The sequence below is a fragment of the Schistocerca cancellata genome, chromosome 4 (assembly GCF_023864275.1).
Source record: "Schistocerca cancellata isolate TAMUIC-IGC-003103 chromosome 4, iqSchCanc2.1, whole genome shotgun sequence".
Lineage (NCBI taxonomy): Eukaryota > Metazoa > Arthropoda > Insecta > Orthoptera > Acrididae > Schistocerca > Schistocerca cancellata.
The window spans coordinates 812,403,728-812,423,058 of NC_064629.1; the positions used below are offsets into that span (position 1 = coordinate 812,403,728).

Consider the following 19,331-nt stretch of genomic DNA (forward strand, 5'->3'; position numbering starts at 1 on the left):
CAGAATCTTTCCATTCAAACAAACTCACGAGGGGACCTTCTGGGAGGTGCATCGAGTTATGAGCTCCCACTTCGCCTGCTTATGGTGTGGGTAGGCACCTATCGCACCCTAAAATTGTAGGTGCCAATGCGGCCTCGTTTTTGAAATATTGCCTGTTAAAGTTTGGGCAGCACTTTACATATAGAAAAGTTTCCCTATTGTGGCAAGTGAGCGAGTAGCCGAGTGTCAGCCGGTTCAAGTGGTTCAAATGGCTCTGAGCACTATGGGACTTAACAGCTATGGTCATCAGTCCCCTAGAACTTAGAACTACTTAAACCTAACTAACCTAAGGACAGCACCGAGCGAGATGGCGCAGTGGTAAGACACTGGACTCGCATTCGGAAGGACGACGGTTCAATCCCGCGTCCGGCCATCCTGATTTAGGTTTTCCGTGATTTCCCTAAATCACTCCAGGCAAATGTTGGGATGGTTCCTCTGAAAGGGCACGGCCGACTTCCTTCCCCTTCCTTCTCTAATCCGATGAGACCGATGACCACGCTGTCTGGTCTCCTTCCCCAAACCAACCAACCAACCAACCTAAGGACAGCACACAACACCCAGCCATCACGAGGCAGAGAAAATCCCTGACCCCGCCGGGAATCGAACCCGGGAACCCGGGCGTGGGAAGCGAGAACGCTACCGCACGACCACGAGATGCGGGCGTGTCAGCCGGCACGGTAGCTAAGCGTGTTTCGGTCAGAGAGCTGGTTGGCCTCTGTAATAAAAAAACTGAGTGGAAGGATCAACAATCGAACTTTAATGGATGTCTTGTAGCGCCCGCAACGACCAAACACCACAACGATCAACAACGAAAAAAAAAAAAAGTGGCAAGCGAGCAACGGTTAATTTCCTGTTAAAATAGAAAAAACGCAAAAGATTGAAACAAAATGTGATATTCAATTTGTAATTTTAATTTATAGAGGCTTGTAATTCTTTTTAATCATCTATTCCTTGTGGAATGTTCACTATTAATTATAAATTAAAACAGGCATTTGCAAAAAAAACAAAAAAAGGAAATAAAAGTAGCATAAAAAAGTGAGTCCGGGCGTGAGTCGTGCTTCGGTAGCTCAGATGGTAGAGCACTTGCCCGCGAAAGGCAAAGGTCCCGAGTTCGAGTCTCGGTCGGGCACACAGTTTTAATCTGCCAGGAAGTTTCATATCAGCGCACACTCCGCTGCAGAGTGAAAATCTCATTCTGAAAAGTAGCATAGGCGGGTCTTGAACCAGGGTCGCTTGAACGGGAGTCTACCTCGCTTGCCACTTTTTTTCCATTGTATCTGCTCGGTGCTGACGTCGTAAGACACCCGTTTAAGTTCGCCGTTGATCGATTAACTCAGTTTTTTTTTTTTTAATTACAGAGGGCAGCTAGCCCTCTGACTGAACACACTTTTTTTTTAATCTAATTTGTTCGTTATAGTTCGTTGCAATTGTTCGTGGCGGACGTCACCTGACGGCCGTTGAAGTTCATTATTGATCCATTCACTCAGTTTTTTTCTTTTTTTTTATTACAGAGGGCAGTTAACCCTCTGACCGAACACGCTGAGCTACCGTGCCGGCTGGCCACTCGGCTACTCGCCCACTTTCCACAATAGTGAAACATTTCTGTGTATAAAGAGCTGCCCAAACTTTAACAGGCAATATTTGAAAAACGTGGCCGCATTGGCACCTACAATTTTAGGGTGTGATAGGTGCCTACCCACACTATAAGCAGGCGTGGGAGCTCATAACTCGATGCACCTCCCAGAAGATCCCCTCGGCAGGGGGGAGAGAGAGACAGAGAGAGAGAGGGGTCTATACTGCGCATCTCAAAGGTAATTTAAATTTGTCTGGTGACCGTGGGCACGGCTGCAGTGCAGCTGGGGCGGCGAGAGCGCTGCTTAACTAGCGGCTGTTGGAGATAATTGCGCAGATAGCGCGCTGGGCAGAGCCGCCGCAGTGGACCAGCTGTCCTAGTTGCCGCTGCCACCGCCGTCCCCATGGCCACCAACGCGCGTGAGCGCTGCCGCACGCACAAGTAAGCTTCCTACAACATATTCTTTTTCATCTCTTGCTGCCAGTTTCATTTCACCAATTTATCTTAAAACAAATAACAAGTACCAATAAAATTAACTTCTTAATGCTACCAATTCTACCAGGCTTCTATGTAGTGACTTTATGTAGTACGGATGACACCTTTAGCTGTATTTACAGGTCTTATTTCATTTGCAATCAGTTTCAATGTTAAGCGAGGGCACTTCAAAAAGTGAGTTACACAATATTTATGTCAGGCCAAGCAACTTCCATTTTATGCTGCACAACACTTCGAAGTGACACATTTTTAAGATAGTGGAGCCATCCACGCCCACATTAGCATAGTGATCAGCGCAAAAGTTCTACTTTCACCTCTGCAATATGGTGAAAATTCAAATGTAGGCATCACGTGTGCGGGTCTGTGATGCTGTTGACTGGTTGATTGATTCGTGGGAGGGGACCAATGCCCGTATGTCTGGGCACAATTACGCACTAATGCCGTCCTACCTAGGGGACAGTTGACAGAAAGAAAATGAAGGGCAGTGGTTTTTAAGAGCAGAGGGGGAAAAGTGGCATGGCAAGTACTATGGGAAAAAGGTCTCTGCGATTGTCTGGGCGGGTAGTAGAGCTACTGGCGGGTTTTGGCCATTGACGACAGTTCGTGCTTGGGTCTTACGCAATGTTAGTGGAGATGTCTTACCATTGTAGCTTGTCTCCGACGAAGTCTTCTGGGTCTGTTGCAGCGTCAGCGTACCTGTAACATACAAAGTCGTCATCTGAGTTGTCAGTTTGATTATAACCAACCGAAATGGCCTTGTTTCGATTCCGGTTGGGTCGGTGACTTTCTCCGTTCGGGGACTAGGTGTTGTGTTGTCCTTACGTTTGTATCGTCATAGCTGACATTCCACTGTTGAGATGGCTGTATTGGCACGTCCCGAAAGCCAATAAATAAAAAAAAAATTATTATCAAATTGGCCGCTCGTTATGTGGAGTTGTTTCTGTCTTGTGTGTCCGGTTTCCCTGTTTAAGATCACGTTCTCATTGAAATGAGCAAAAAAATAGGCAAAGTTTGGACTTTTTTTGAGGCAATGAAAAGACATACAAAGGATCTGTTTGGGGGATATAATTGACCATACTTCGAATTTTATTTTAGATATTTAACTTAAAAGAGCAAAATGGCACCAGTAATTATGGTCTGATCAAGGGCCAGCGAGTCTGAAGTACGCAGACTGCGCACAGTTACATGGAATAAAAAATGGATAACATCAGTCGACACTACATTAAATTGATGGGAGCTTATACCCAATCACAATGAATCAACCTTAAATTTAACGATAATGTGCTACCTTAAACTTGAAGTTCGATTTTTTGACTTTTTTCTCTGTTTATGGCTTTAAAAATAGTTAATATTAACAAATTTCATATATTATAGACGTAAGTTCTCAAGAAAAGTGTTTACTTTTCGGGGGTCAGAGGGAGATGTTAATAGGTTGAACCGTTTCTATTTTATGCTGCACGCAGTTTTGAAAAATCGTTACTCGAGAAAAACCGGTTTAAAGCATACGTATTATCAGCTCAATTTGCATAAAAACTACCGTAAATGTTATCACATATTTTTAATGTCGCTGAAAACAAATCTGAAGTTAAATTTTCTAAATTAAAAATGGCTAATCCAATATGACAGACCAAAAATTATGTTTTGACCAATTTTGACCAAAATTTTACCAAAAAAATATTTTCGTTACTTACGTTTAGTCTGCAATTCCAGGACCGTACACCAACCCTTCTTCTAACTCTAATTGTTCCTGGAGAGCACTTCCCTCGTACTTCTTGTTGAGAACAGTCAGTCTGGCTGAGCAGGATCTTCTGCTTTCGGCAGCCTGCACATGTTGCTTGTCAGGTTTCTGGACGAATATTTTTGCAAGCATACTGCAATATAAATCATTTTGTGAACGTGCGTCACGGCACAAGTTTTCTAGGTGAGCCGGGTGTCTCCGGCTAAGAGCATCCCAGGGCGGCCGTAACACTGCTTCGAACAATGGGCTGTAGAAACTTTTGTAATGCACGAATTAAAAAATCTGTTCGTCCCAACATTCTAGGCACGTATACTTTTCAAAAAATGCAATAGAAATCGGATTTTCGACAATTTTGAATGAGAACCTGGCCTTATACAGTGTAGCTTGTTATATAACGGTGCCAGTCGGGTTTGCTGTATTAGAAGGGATCGTCGATATAGCGTTATTTGTGTGCCAAGTTAACGCTGTATCGGCGAACCTCCGTATTACAGCAAAGTGACTCAAAGACACGACGGCATTTTTCAACATTGTCACCGAGTCTCTGTAAACAACTGTCTGAACGTTCTACCTAACGTCCAATTTCTCGATGATAGAAATTCGCTTCTTGGTCACGGAACCATTCGAAAACTTTTTATATTAACTCTCTCATCGTTGGAAAATCTTTTTTCCCCCGGAGGTTCTTTCAGCGTGCCGAAAAGATGGAAATCGCACAGTGCAAGATTAACGTCACCCACGATTTTCGACAATTTTGAATGAGAACCTGGCCTTATGTAGTGTAGCTTGTTTTATAACGGTGCCAGTCGGGTTTGCTGTATTAGAAGGGTGTGTGTGTGTGTGTGTTTGAAGTTTACGGGCGCTAAACAGCGTGGTCATCAGCGCCCAAACGCATAAAAACAGGAACACATGCAGTGAAGGGACTAAGACAAACAGCGAACAAGGAGAACGGCTGAAACACACAGACCTGACGCAGTTCCAAATCCTCACACACAGAGGCAAAACGAGAGGAGAAGGGACACACTAAAAAGGAAAGGAAACACAAGGAAAAGAGAACAGAAACCGAAGGGAAACAAGGAGGTAATCGTGACTGGCTGACCTCTTACCTAAAACCTGGGTGAGCCAGTCACCCAGCAGCACATTAAAACCCTCTCCCTAAAATCCGAGGCAACAAATTGGACAGGACACAAAACCGTAAGACCTTAACTACAGTCGTTGCGTCATCTTGTAAAATAGAGGGCAAATCCGGTGGCAAGGAAACCACCGCCCTCTGGTCAGAGAATAAAAGACAATCAAGTAAAATGTGGCGGACAGTAATCTGGACGCCACAAGAACTGCAGATTGGGTGGTCCTCCCGCCGGAGTAAAAAACCGTGCGTTAAGGGACTGTGCCCGATGCGGAGGCGAGTGAGGAGAACCTCATCCCGCCTGCATGACTGGTAGGACGTACACCATGGCCGCGTGGTAGCCTAGACCAGACGCAGCTTATTTTCACCGATTGCCAGCCACTCCTCTTCCCACTGACGCATAACACGAAAACGCAGGAGGGAGGTAACAGCATGGAGGGGGACGGCACATTCAACAACGTGAATTTGGCAGCCACATCCGCCAGTTCGTTTCCCCTAATACCCACGTGCCCCAATTAGAAGGGATCGTCGATATAGCGTTATTTGTGTGCTAAGTTAACGCTGTATCGGCGAACCTCCGTATTACAGCAAAGTGACTCATAGACACGACGGCATTTTTCAACATTGTCACCGAGTCTCTGTAAACAACTGTCTGAACGTTCTACCAAACGTCCAATTTCTCGATGATAGAAATTCGCTTCTTGGTCACGGAACCATTCGAGAACTTTTTATATTAACTCTCTCATCGTTGGAAAATCTTTTTTTCCCCCGGAGGTTCTTTCAGCGTGCCGAAAAGATGGACATCGCACAGTGCAAGATTAACGTCACCCACGTATCTGCTGCCTTCGTCAAATTGCTGGCACCATTTCACTACGGCTGGATACGACATTTAATTTTGTCCTCATATCGCCAGAATTTCGTTGTGTACTTGTGTGCTGTTTAGATGTTTTACCCATAAGATATATACCGTCTCGCGTACTTCAACTTTGGAGTAATTTTCCATTTGCTGCACCATTTCAATCGCACACTGCGATGCACCTGTTTTCTGTACCGCAGCAGATCTGTGTCCTCAGGGATTAGGAAATCCGGAACATGTACTTTCTTTATGTGCCACTCTTATTGCGCAATGCTCTTAGCGTGGGACGAAAATGCTTACTTTTTGAAGTCCCTGCGTATTACACTCTATTCACGCCCCTGAATGTAGTATATCTCTGTCGCAACTGTACAAAATTCAGTATCAAAGTATCTATAGTGCCTTTATAATTAATGATACGTTGACTATACAATTCCGAGTTTGTTTGCGTGGCCATCCTCCGCAGATGGCACACAAATATTTGTTTTGTAAATTAAAGACGCCTTCTCTTGCTGCACTGTATTTTATTTCTTCCTGAAGCGTTTCGCCTTTTCTCACTTTAAGGCGTCATCAGTGGAATCTAGAATGATGCAATTTGTTTTGATATGTGTTGTTTGTAGATTATAAAACAGTTCACGTCTCATTTTTTATGTAACAGTTGTTCGCGTTTTTAAGTTGGCATCTGCGTTTCCTACCATCTGTTCACATGCTGGAGGTTAAACTATAGCATTTAAGAAACATAAACATCTTTTTTTGTTCCGAACATTTTCCCACTTTCCACAGGGCAAAAAAGATGGAAAGCGGGAAGAAAAAAGTCGTACTATAATCAGACAACTTACAACATACACTATGCGATCAAAAGTGTCCGGATACCTGGCTGAAAATGACTTACAAGTTCGTAGCGTCCTCCATCGGTAATGCTGGAATTCAGTATGGTGTTGGCCCACCTTAAGCCTTGACGACAGCTTCCACTCTCGCAGGCATACGTTCAATCAGGTGCTGGAAGGTTTCTTGGGGAAAGGCAGCCCATTCTTCACGGACTGCTGCACAGAGGAGAGGTATCGATGTCGGTCGGTGAGGCCTGGCACGAAGTCGGCGTTCCGAAACATCCCAAAGGTGTTCTATGGGATTCAGGTCAGGACTCTGTGCAGGCCAGTCCATTACAGGGATTGTTATGTCGTGTAACCACTCCGCCACAGGCCGTGGGAAGCAAGAAGGTGCTTAAAAAATCAATGCAGCCCAGTGCTGTGATAGTGCCACGCAAAACAACAAGGGGTGCAAGCTCCCTCCATGAAAAACACGACCACACCATAACATCACCCGCTCCGAATTTTACTGTTGGCACTACACACGCTGGCAGATGACGTTCACCTGCCATTCACCATACCCATACCCTGCCACATTGTGTACCGTGATTCGTCACTTCACACAACGTTTTTCCACTGTTCAATCGTCCAATGTTTACGTTCCGTACACCAAGCGAAGCGTCGTTTGCCATTTACCGGCGTGATGTGTGGCATATGAGCAGCCAGTTGACCATGAAATCCAAGTTTTCTTACCTCCCGCCTAACTGTCATAGTACTTGCAGTGGATCCTGATGCAGTTTGGAATTCCTGTGTGACGGTCTGGATAGATGTCTGCCTATAACACATTGCGACCCTCTTCAACTGTCGTCGGCCTGTCAGTCAACAGACGAGGCCGGCCGGTGTGCTTTTGTGCTGTACGTGTCCCTCAACGTTTCCACTCCGCTATCACATCGGAAACAGTGGACCTAGGGAAGTTTAGAAGTGTAGAAATATAGCGTACAGACGTATGACAAAAACACCCAGTGACCTGACCACGTTCGAAGTCCGTGATTTCTCTGCCTCGCGATGACTGGGTGTTGTGTGCTGTCCTTAGGTTAGTTAGGTTTAAGTAGTTCTAAGTTCTAGGGGACTGATGACCGTAGCAGTAAAGTCACATAGTGCTCAGAGCCATTTGAACCATTTTTTGAAGTCCGTGAGTTTCGCGGAGCGCCATATCCTGTTCTCTCACTATGTATAATGACTACCGAGGTCGCTGATATGGAGTACCTGGCAGTAGGTGGCAGCACAATGCACCTAATATGAAAAAGTATGTTTTGGGGGTGTCCACTTTTGATTACATAGTGTATATGTATCACACTAGATAAGACAGTAAATGCACACATGTATTCCTTGTGCACTTGACACGTTCCACATCATAACAGATACCGTACTGTGCGACTGAGCAATGGAAGACGCAACCACCTGACTAACTAACTAAACAAGGAATTAGATGCACAAGAGGTTATTCAGCAGACCGTTGAACCATACTGGTCTATATCAACCTTATGAGAGGGGGGGGGGGGGGGGTGCTGTAATTCTCTTGTCTCAGTGATATTAAACATTCACATGGTGTGGCGCGTAACGCGTCCTTTGCATCAGGTCGTACCCGAATGTATCATAAAACAAAAATTTAACGTACAGCCAAGGCAGTTAAATCGTTTAATCATATGGTAAAGACCATCAGTTCAAATGGCTCTGAGCACTATGGGACTTAACTTCTAAGGTCATCAGTCCCCTAGAACTTAGAACTACTTAAACCTAACTAACCTAACGACAGCACACACATCCATGCCCGAGGCAGGATTCGAACCTGCGACCGTAGCGGTCGCGCGGTTCCAGACTGTAGCGCCTAGAACCGTTTGGCCGCTTGGCCGGCGCCATCAGTTCAGGGCAGAGTCATTATTCGTACTGTAATACATTACAACGGCTATTTACGGTGTTCTACTCACTTCGCCTACGTGAGTTAATGTGCGAACTACTAACTGGCGTGGGTACTCCTGCACGCATGGTAGCCACTGAACAAAGGAGGCATTTATAAATCAGAGAGCCATCGGCCTTGCCGCAGTGGTCACACTGGTTCCAGTCGGGTCACCGAAGTTAAGCGCTATCGGGCTTGGCTAGCAGTTGATGGGTGACCGTCCAGGCTGCCGACCGCTGTTGGCAAGCGGGCTACACTCAGCCGTTGTGAGACCAATAGAGGAGCTACTTGACTGAGAAGTAGCGGCTCCTGTCACGAAAAGAGAAAACAGCCGGGAGAGCGGTGTGCTGTCCACATGCCCATCCTTATCTGCATCCAGTGACGCCTACCGGCTGAAGATGTCACGGCGGTCGGTCGTTACCCTAGGGCTTTCCGAGACCTGTTCGGACGACGTAGAGGAAGACAGTATTATAATTCACGCACCATTGGCAAAACAGCTCAAACGCTTGTTCCCACTTACGCATAACATATCCTTGTATGAGTTGTGTCTAAATGTAACACTAGAACAGAAAACATAACAAGTAGTTAAGGTAGCTAAGTAATTATTCGTGCTGCAACACACGACAAACGTAGGACAGAATCACTGTTTAAATCATAAAAGATTACACTCGTCTGTTTACGATCTTTTACTCTATTTCATCTATGTAACTAAGTATGCGACCATGTGAGAATATTTGTTCAAATGGCTCTGAGCACTATGGGACTTAACATCTGAGGTCATCAGTCCCCTAAAACTTAGAATTACTTAAACTTAACTAACCTAAGGACATTACACACATCCATGGCCGAGGCAGGATTCGAACCAGCGACCGTAGCAGTCGCGCGGTTCCGGACTGAAGTGCCTAGAACCGCTCGGCCACCGTGGCCGACTGAAGAATATTTGTAACTCTATACGCGTGGCAGCCATGAATAAAGGAAGTCCTAATATAAACGCTACGAGCACGTCGCGTACACGCCTCCCGACAACGACAACTGGAGGTTCACACGAACAGCAGTGCGGGAGGTTTGTTACTGACAGTGAAACATTCGTATTAATCGTGATCTTTAAACTCATTGGAAGGGACTAGAATCTACTCACATCTATGATATCTGTGATCACGCGAATACTAGCTAATCATCATTATACATGTAACAGACGGTACAAAAAATCTATGTCCGCTATCCTAAATATAACACAGTAAATGAAAATGTAAATTATAGCAGTTCTATATGTCAGAAGTAGTCGTGAAGTTATCCATTCTACTTCCTGCATACCTTCCTTTCTTCTTAGAGTGTAGATGGTGGCAGCACATCAACTAGACTGTTGAAAGGAACTGGGATTCTAAGTTGACAGAATCTGTTAAAGGAGTCATTCTCACTACATAAAGATATAGTAACAGCTGTCATCCCATGATCTATCGAACGATGGATGTACGGGGATTCGAGGTAGTGGTTGTTAAGCGTTTTTACGTACCGTTAACTGGGAAAACTTTACTGGAGTTTGAAAACGTATATATTTTATGCTCTGCCACGTTCCTGAACTAAACTGTATGGTACCAATGTTTGCATCACACAAGGAAGACGTTTAACAAAGGTCATTTTATGCATTCTCAGCTTAGTCACACGATAACAGAAGTTTCTCGGTGTTTTAGCTTTCGTCTTGGAGGAGACAGTTTTGAGCAAATTATTACTGACTAAAATGCTTCTTAAAGGTCAGTGAATACTGCATCTACTTGACTCCAGTGGTTCACTGCACTCAGAATGCCGTGTGAGAAAAGCATGAATTGTGTTTCAGACGACAGATGTTTCTGGGATCCACAGTAGTTGGCACGTAGGTTGTGATTCTGTTCGAGATACCTCATTACGTTCGTGCTCATGATATATTATTAGATGCTAAAACAGATGGATGTCAAGGGTATGGGACGGTAATTTTGTGTATCCCTTCTGCTACCCTTCTGGTAGATGGGTGTGATTTATGCTTTCCTACTACTGAGCACAGTTTTTTGTTCGAGTTAAAACTTATATTGCTTACTAAAGCATATAATTGTCTTCCAGAATCACCTTTGCGTGTAAATATTATGCTGCATTTAGTTTTTATAATATCACTTGTCAATATTGCACAGGACCTCGCTGGAAATGGGATAGCCGCGCGGAGTGGCCGCGTGGTTTGAGGCGTCATGTCACGGATTGCATGGTCCCTTCCGCCTGAGGTTCGAGTCCTCCCTCGGGCATGGGTGTGTGTGTGTTGTTCTTAGCGTAAGTTAGTTTAAGTAGTGTGTACGTTTAGTGACTGATGACCTCAGCAGTTTGTTCCCTTAGGAATTCAAACACATTTGAACATTTGGAAATGGGATAACTTTGCCAAACTAGAATTTCATAATTTTCTTCTACTTTTTCCGTGTTTCTTTTGTGTGTCGCGTTGTTAGAAGCACTAAGACCAAGCTGTGAGGGTGCACTCATGAAAATTATGACGATATCACTCTGCAACTTGCTGTCTCTGCATTGTTAGGAAAAGAGCAGTGGAAAGGCAGCTGAAAGGTATAATACTTCGCTTAGAACCATTGAAAATAACGGGAAGGGCTGCAATTCAAAGACACTATGGCGCCAAATCGAACTGAGCATTGCTGAGGATGAAAAGTGTCTCAAATAAGTCATTGACGATTTGACGGAGAGTACAAGGTATCGTTTCTTCGAGCAACGTCCCAAACATTACTCAGTTTACTAGGCATTATGGGTGTAACTGACGCTGCTTACAATGAAATCTGGGGAAAATTTCCCTTTTCTGGTGAAATTGTGGAATTTTCTGTGAATTCAGAACTGTGTGAATTTGAAGCTGCTTGTTTTAAGTTTTCAATATTTATATGTACATATCTTTTCAATACGCACGTTTCATAGTTCAGATAAACTTTCTTCTCGTATTATTTGCTGGTTTCCACATGTTTTAACGCAGCAGGCAATTCTGCCATGTTTATGACGTGGCGTAAAAATGTTTGCTTAAATTGTCACGCTTCCACAAATTGTGAAACTAGAGTTAAGACTAATGGCCTATGGCGGTTTTGAAACATTTTCGTATAAATCAGTCACTGCAACAGTTGAAAGAAAGGAAAAAAATAGCGAAGTTGTCCCTGTTGAACAGTGGTCGTCAAACTTCTTTGCTTAAGAGCCAATACTGACATTTCAGAGCGACAACTCGGGCCGCGTATGTACCGATCTTATTACACACATCAATAAAAGTTTTGCGTCACCTCGGTTCGGGAACCTGTACAGAAAATTGGAACAGAGATCAACATAAACATCATTTCCGCTCTTTTTATTGCTCATGAAAACCACACATTGCATGTTGTACCGCCAGCCAGGGTGTCCGAGCGGTTCTAGGCGCAACAGTGTGGAACCGCGCGACCGCTACAGTCGCAGGTTCGAACCCTGCCTCGGGCATGGATGTGTGTGATGTCCTTAGGTTAGTTAGGTTTAAGTAGTTCTAAGTTCTAGCGGACTGATGACCTCAGAAGTTAAGTCCCATAGTGCTCAGAGACATTTGAACCATGTTGTACCACCAGAGGTGGTGGTCCAGACTGCTCTACACACCGTTACCTCTAATACCCAGTAGCACGTCCTCTTGCATTGATGCATGCCTGTATTCGTCGTGCCATACTATCCACAAGTTCATCAAGGCACTGTTGGTCCAGACTGTCCCACTACTCAACGGCGATTCGGCGTAGATACCTCAGAGTGGTTGGTGGGTCACGTCGACCATAAACAGCACTTTTCAATCTATCCCAGGCATGTTCGATAGATTTCATGTCTGGAGAACATGCTGGCACTCTAGTCGAGCGATGTCGTTATCCTGAAGGAAGTCATTCACAAGATGTGTACGATGGAGGCGCGAATTGTCGCCCATGAAGACGAATGCTTCGCCAATATCCTGGCGATGTGGTTGCACTATCGATCAGAGGATGGCATTCACGTATCGTACAGCCGTTACGGCGCCTTCCATGACCACCAGCGGCGTACTTCGGCCCCACATAATGCCACCCCAAAACAGCAGGGAACCTCCACCTTGCTGCACTCGCTGGACAGTGTGTCTAAGGCGTTCAGACTGACCAGATTGCCTCCGAACACATTGTCTGGTTGAAGTTATATGTGACACTCATCGGTGAAGAGAACGTGATGCCAATCCTGAGCGGTCCATTCAGCATGTTGTTGGGCCCATCTCTACCACACTGCATGGTGTCGTGGTTGCAGAGCTGGACCTCACCATGGACGTCGGGAGTGAAGTTGCGCATCATGCAGCCTATTGAGCACAGTTTGAGTTGTAACACGATGTCCTGTGGTTGCAGTAAAAGCATTATTCAACATGGTAGCGTTGCTGTCGGGGTTCCTCCGAGCCATAATCCGTAGGTAGCGGTCATCAAATCTCCGACATCGCTGTGGCCGGAAAAAGATGCTGCAAGAACGGGACAAACGACGACTGAAGATAATTGTTCAACGTGACAGAAGTGTAACCCTTCCGCAAATTGCTGCAGATTTCAGTGCTGGGCCATCAACAAGTGTCAGCGTGCGAACCATTCAACGAAATATCATCGATATGGCCTTTCGGAGTCGATGGCTCATTCGTGTATCCCTGATGACTGCACGACACAAAGCTTTACGCCTCACCTGGGCTCATCAACATTGACATTGGACTACTGATGACTGGAAACATGTTGTCTGGTCACATGAATCTCGTTTCAAATTGTATCGAGCTGACGAACGTGTACGGGTATGGAGAGAACCACATGAATCCATGGACGGCAGCAGATGTTGTTCACGCTGCTGGTGGCTCTGTAAAGGTGTGGGGCGTGTGCGGTTGGAGTGATTTGGGACCCCTGATACCTCTGTGTTCAAATGTGTGTGAATTCCTAAGGGACCAAATTGCTGAGGTCATCGGTCCCTAGACTTAAACACTACTTATACTAAATTATGCTAAGAACAACACACACACCCATCCCCGAGGGAGTACTCGAACCTCCGAGGGGATGGGCCGCGCCCCTGATACCTCTAAATACGATTCTGACAGGTGACACGTACGTAAGCACCCTGTCTGATCGCCTGTATCCTTTCATGTCCATTGTGCATTCAGACGGAGTTAGACAATTCCAGTAGGATAATGCGAAACCCCACACGTCCAGAATTGCTACGGAGTGGCTCTGGAAACACTCTTCTGAGTTTAAAGACGTCCTCTGGCCATCAAACTCCCCAGACACGAACATTATGGAGCGTATCTGCGATGCCTTGCAACGTGCTGTTCAGAAGAAATCTCCATTCCCTCTTCCCCTTACGGATTTACGGACAGCCCTGCAGGATTCATGGTGTCAATTCCCTCCAGAACTACTTCAGACATTAGTCGAGTACATGCCACGTGACACTGCAGTGACACTGAAATTTCGTGGCGAAATGTTGTTGGTTAATAACAGTAAGTTTACTTACATTTAAATGGACGACGCAATATGAGACAGGGTCACAAATGTATACTACATGTTTTGAATTTCATTTCTCTTCTACTCCATGCGCCTATTGCAACAGCCTTAATTTAATTTCATATTCTTTGCTAGAAATATATGCCGCATTCGAAGATGACTGTATCGAATCCATTTGACTTCTATCAAAAATGTATACCATAGCAGCTGACTTGTACCAGGGACACACGTTCATGAGTTGTCAGCACTGTAAGACAAACAAAACAACATTTTCCCTATCACGTCCCCTCACCTTGCAACGATAAATCTGCCTCTGCACCCATTTTCGAGCCTTAGGTAAGCGGCCAAGTCTATTTGGCTCAAGGTCCAATTCACCAACGTCATGGCAATGAAGCCCCACTGACATATTCGTCTTCAGGTACACTAGCATACCTCCACCTTAATTTCTACTTAGGATAGTAAGAGCCCGCCAGACTACACCTGCCCCTTAACATCAGCTAGAGTTGGTACGGTCATAATTCATTAAATACATTGCCTAGCAAAAAAAGTGAGGCACCCAGAAGACATGGTTACAGGTCACTATTGACATCTGACCATGTCTTCTGGGTACTTCGTACATGTACACACCATCGGCGACTGTGTAAATGATAGATAAGAGTTGCAATTTTCGTGACAGGTAGGATGGCTACCAGACTGCATTAGTGTTGTTCGTTTTTTAGTATTGTTACCGAGCTTGGTAGGATGTATAAGAGGTGAGAACAGCGTCAAATGTTGAGTGATCACTGTGAAGGACAGGGAAATGCCACGTACTCGTATGAGCAAGATCAGCTCCTGGCAGACTCTGAAAGGGCCTCATGTCTGGTCTCCACATTTTCGGGGCATTCGGATGTGACAGCGGCCAAATGTCGGACTACATACATCTACCTCTACATCTTCTTAGATGCTCCGCAAGCCACCGTATGGTATGTGGCGGAGGGTACCCTATACCACTGCTAGTCATTTCCTTTCCTGTTCCACTCGCAAATAGAGCGAGGGAAAAACGACTGTCTATATGCCTCCTCCATATGAGCCCTAATTTCTCGTATCTTAATGGCCCTTATGCTGTGTTGGCAGAAGAGCCAACACCGTGTTGCTAGAGGAGGCCGAAATGCACGCGTTTAAGCTCAAGCAAACTGGCGTGAGGTCTGGAACAGGGCAATGTAATTAATATAGCCAATAAGGTATGTTGCTACTGGAATACTTAACTTTAATCCATAATTGGTGTACATCGCTCTTGACGGTACATGTTTTACAATCTCAATATAAACTGTTAATGGCGCCTTGCTAGGTCGTAGAAAATGACGTAGCTGAAGGCTATGCTAACTATCGTCTCGGCAAATGAGAGCGTATTTGTCAGTGTAGCATCGCTAGCAAAGTCGGCTGTACAACTGGGGCGACCGCTAGGATGTCTCTCTAGACCTGCCGTGTGGCGGCGCTCGGTCTGCAATCACTGACAGTGGTGACACGTGGGTCCGACGTATACTAATGGACCGCGGCCGATTTAAAGGCTACCACCTAGCAAGTGTGGTGTCTGGCGGTGACACCACACCTTACGTGCAATGTACGAGGGTCACTCCAAAAGAAATGCAGTCTATTTTTTTTAATCCATCTTTTATTCCAAATGTTTGAAAGTTTTACAGTGTGTAGATGCATCCTTCAGGAACAATATTTTCATTTCTCCACATAATTTCCATCCCTCCCAACTGCCTTACGCCATCTTGGAACCAGCGCCTGTATACCCGCACAGTAAAATTCTGGACCAACCTGTTGGAGCCACTGTTTGGCAGCGTGCACAAGGGAGTCACCATCTTCAAACCTTGTTACACGAAGAGAGCCTTTCAGTTTCTCAAAGAGATGATAGTCACATGGGGCCAGGTCAGGACTGTAAGGTGGGTGTTTCAGTGTTGTCCATCCGAGTTTTGTGATCGCTTCCATGGTTTTTTGAGTGACATGTAGCCGTGCAACAGCAAAACATCGTGCTTTTGCCGATGGTTGAACACGGCTCAGTCGAGCTTGAAGTTTCTTCAGTGTCTTCACATATGCATCAGACATCTCTGGTTCAACTTGTCATGATGTCCACAAGTAAGAGTCCTTCGGAATCGAAAAACACCGTAGCCATAACTTTTCCAGCAGAAGGTGTGGTTCAAATGGCTCTGAGCACTATGGGACTTAACATCTGAGGTCATTAGTCCCCTAGACTTAGAACTACTTAAACCTAAGGACATCACACACATCCATGCCCAAGGCAGGATTCGAACCTGCGACCGTAGCGGCAGCGTGGTTCCGGACTGAAGCGCCTAGAACCGCTCGGCCACAACGGCCGGCAGAAGGTGTGGTTTTGAATTTTTTTTTTCTTGGGTGAATTTGCATGATGCCACTCCATTGATTGCCTCTTCGTGCCATGTTTCATCACCTGTCACAATTCTTCCAAGAAATTCATCTCCATCATTCTGGTACTGTTCCAAAAGTTCGCTGCATACCGTTTTTCTTGTTTCTTTCTGAGCCACTGTCAACGTCCTGGGAACCCACCTGGCACAAACCTTTTTTAACGCCAACACTTTCAGTATTCTGCAAACACTTCCTTCCCCTATCCCAACGTAGCGTGACAATTCGTTCACTGTGATGCATCTGTCAGCAGTCACCAATTTAATTCTCTGCACATTGTCTGGAGTATGTGCAGTACGAGGCATGCCGCTGTGAGGACAATCTTCAATATTGCCGTGCCCACTTTCATCACGTAACCTGCTTGCCCATCGACTAACTGTACTGCGATCGGCAGCAGCATCTCGATACACCCTTTTCAACCTCTTGTGGATGTTTCCCACTGTCTCGTGTTCACAGCACAGGAATTCTATGACAGCACATTGCTTCTGACGAACGTCAAGTGTAGCAGCTATCTTGAAGACATGCTGTGACGGCGCCACTCACAGGAACAGGTTGAACTAAGTTTGAAAACAAGCAGGAAGGATCTATCTACACACTGTAAAACTTTCACACATGCAGAATGAAAACTGTACTTTTACAATAATAGTGTGCATTCTTTTGGAGTGACCATCGTATGTTGGCAGCAGTAGAATCGTTCGGCAGTCATCTTCAGATGCTGCTTCCCTAAATTTTCTCAACAGTGTTTCTCGAAAATAGCGTTGCTTTCCCTACAGGGGTTCCCATTTGAGCTCCCGAAGCATCTCCGTAACACTTACGTGCTGTTCAAACCTACCAGTAACAAATCTAGCAGCCCATCTCTGAACTGCTTCGATGTCTTACTTCAATTCGACCTGGTACGGATCCGAAACACTCGAGCAATACTCAATAGTAGGTCGCACCAGTGTCCTATATGCTGTCTCCTTTACAGGTGAACCAGTCTTTCCTAGAATTCTCTCACTAAACTGAAGTCGACCATTCGCCTTCCCTACCACAGTTCTCACATGCTCGTCCCATCTCATATCGCTTTGCAAAGTTACGCCCAGATATTTAAGGGACTTGACTGTGTCAAGCAGGACGCTAGTAATACTCTTTTTCCAATAATTTTCGGGTCTGCAGCCGGATCCCATCAGCATTCTGCCACGATATTTCGGCCATCCTCAGGTGAGTAGACGAATATAGTGGCAGAATCTTGATGGGATCCGGCCGCAAACCCGTAAATTACTAGAAGAAGAAATACGCCGGGAAATTTTCAGAAGTCACAAGTAATATTGTATCCGAACTGCCATTCATCACACCAACAGGAAATTTTGTCTAAGTCGTTTTGTATCTTCCTACAGTCACTCAACTTCAACATCCTACCGTACACCACTGCATCATCAGCAAAAAAACTGCAAATTGCTGGCCACCCTGTACGCCAAATCATTTATGTATATATAGAACAACAGCGGTCCTACCACACTTCCCTGGAGCACACCTGACGATACCCTTGTCCCTGATGAAGACTCGGTGTTCAGGACAACATATTGGGTTCTATTACTTAAGAAGTCTTTGAGCCACTCAGATATCTGTGAACTTATTCAAATGGTCCAAATGGCTCTTAAGCACTATGGGACTTAACATCTGAGGCAATCAGTCCCCTAGACTTAGAACTACTTAAACCTAACTAACCTGAGGACATCGCACACATCCATGCCTGAGGCAGGTTTCGAACCTGCGACTGTTGCAGCAGCGCAGTTCCGGACTGACGTATCTAGAACCACTCGGTCACAGCGGCCAGCTTGTGAAATTATTCCATATGCTCGTACCTTTCTTAACAGACTGCTATGGGGCAATGTATCAAATGCATTCCGGAAATCTAGAAATATGGACACTGCCTTCATCCATAGTTCTCATTATATTATGTGAGAAGAGGGCAAGCTGAGTTTCGCACGAGCGATGCCTTCTGAAACCATGCTGATTCGTGGACATAAGCTTCTCAGTTTCAAGGAAGTTTATTATATTCGAACTGAGAATATGTTAAGGGATTCTGCAGCAGACTGAAGTTAGGGATTGTTGTCGTTGTTGTTGTGGTCTTCAGTCCTGAGACTGGTTTGATGCAGCTCTCCATGCTACTATATTGTGTGCAAGCTTCTTCGTCTCCCAGTACCTACTGCAACCTACATCCTTCGGAATCTGCTTCGTGTATTCATCTCTTGGTCTCCCTCTACGATTTTTACCCTCCACACTGCCCTCCAATACTAAATTGGTGATCCTTTGATGCCTCGGAACATGTCCAACCGATCCCTTCTTCTAGTCAAGTTGTGTCACAAACTCCTCTTCTCCCCAATTCTATTCAATATCTCCTCATTAGTTATGTGATCTACCCATCTGATCTTCAGCATTCTTCTGTAGCACCACATTTCGAAAGCTTCTATTCTATTCTTGTCCAAACTATTTACCGTACACGTTTCACTTCCATACATGGCTACACTCCGTACAAATAATTTCAGAAACGACTTCCTGACACTTAAATCTATACTCGATATTAACAAATTTCTCTTCTTCAGAAACGCTTTCCTTGCCATTGCCAGTCTACATTTCATATCCTCCCTACTTCGACCACCATCACTTCTTTTTCTCCCCAAATAGCAAAACTCCTTTACTACTTTAAGCGTCTCATTTTCTAATCTAATTCCCGCAGCATCACCCGGATTTAATTCGACTACATTCCATAATCCTCGTTTTGCTTTTGTTGATGTTCATCTTATATCCCCCTTTCAAGACACTGTCCATTCCGTTCAACTGCTATTCCA

The 19,331-nt window shown here is 45.1% G+C and overlaps 1 protein-coding gene across 1 annotated transcript in view; it reads left to right on the plus strand.

Moving 5' to 3' along the window:
- The first annotated feature begins 1,929 nt into the window (after window positions 1-1,929).
- Window positions 1,930-19,331, plus strand: part of LOC126184796 (basic helix-loop-helix transcription factor scleraxis-like) — an 84,439-nt gene continuing 67,037 nt past the window's right edge. Inside the window, exon 1 of the mRNA XM_049927379.1 lies at window positions 1,930-2,053. Within this exon, the coding sequence (XP_049783336.1) occupies window positions 2,016-2,053 (38 nt within the window). The 5' untranslated portion in view covers window positions 1,930-2,015. The remainder of the gene's footprint in view (window positions 2,054-19,331) is intronic.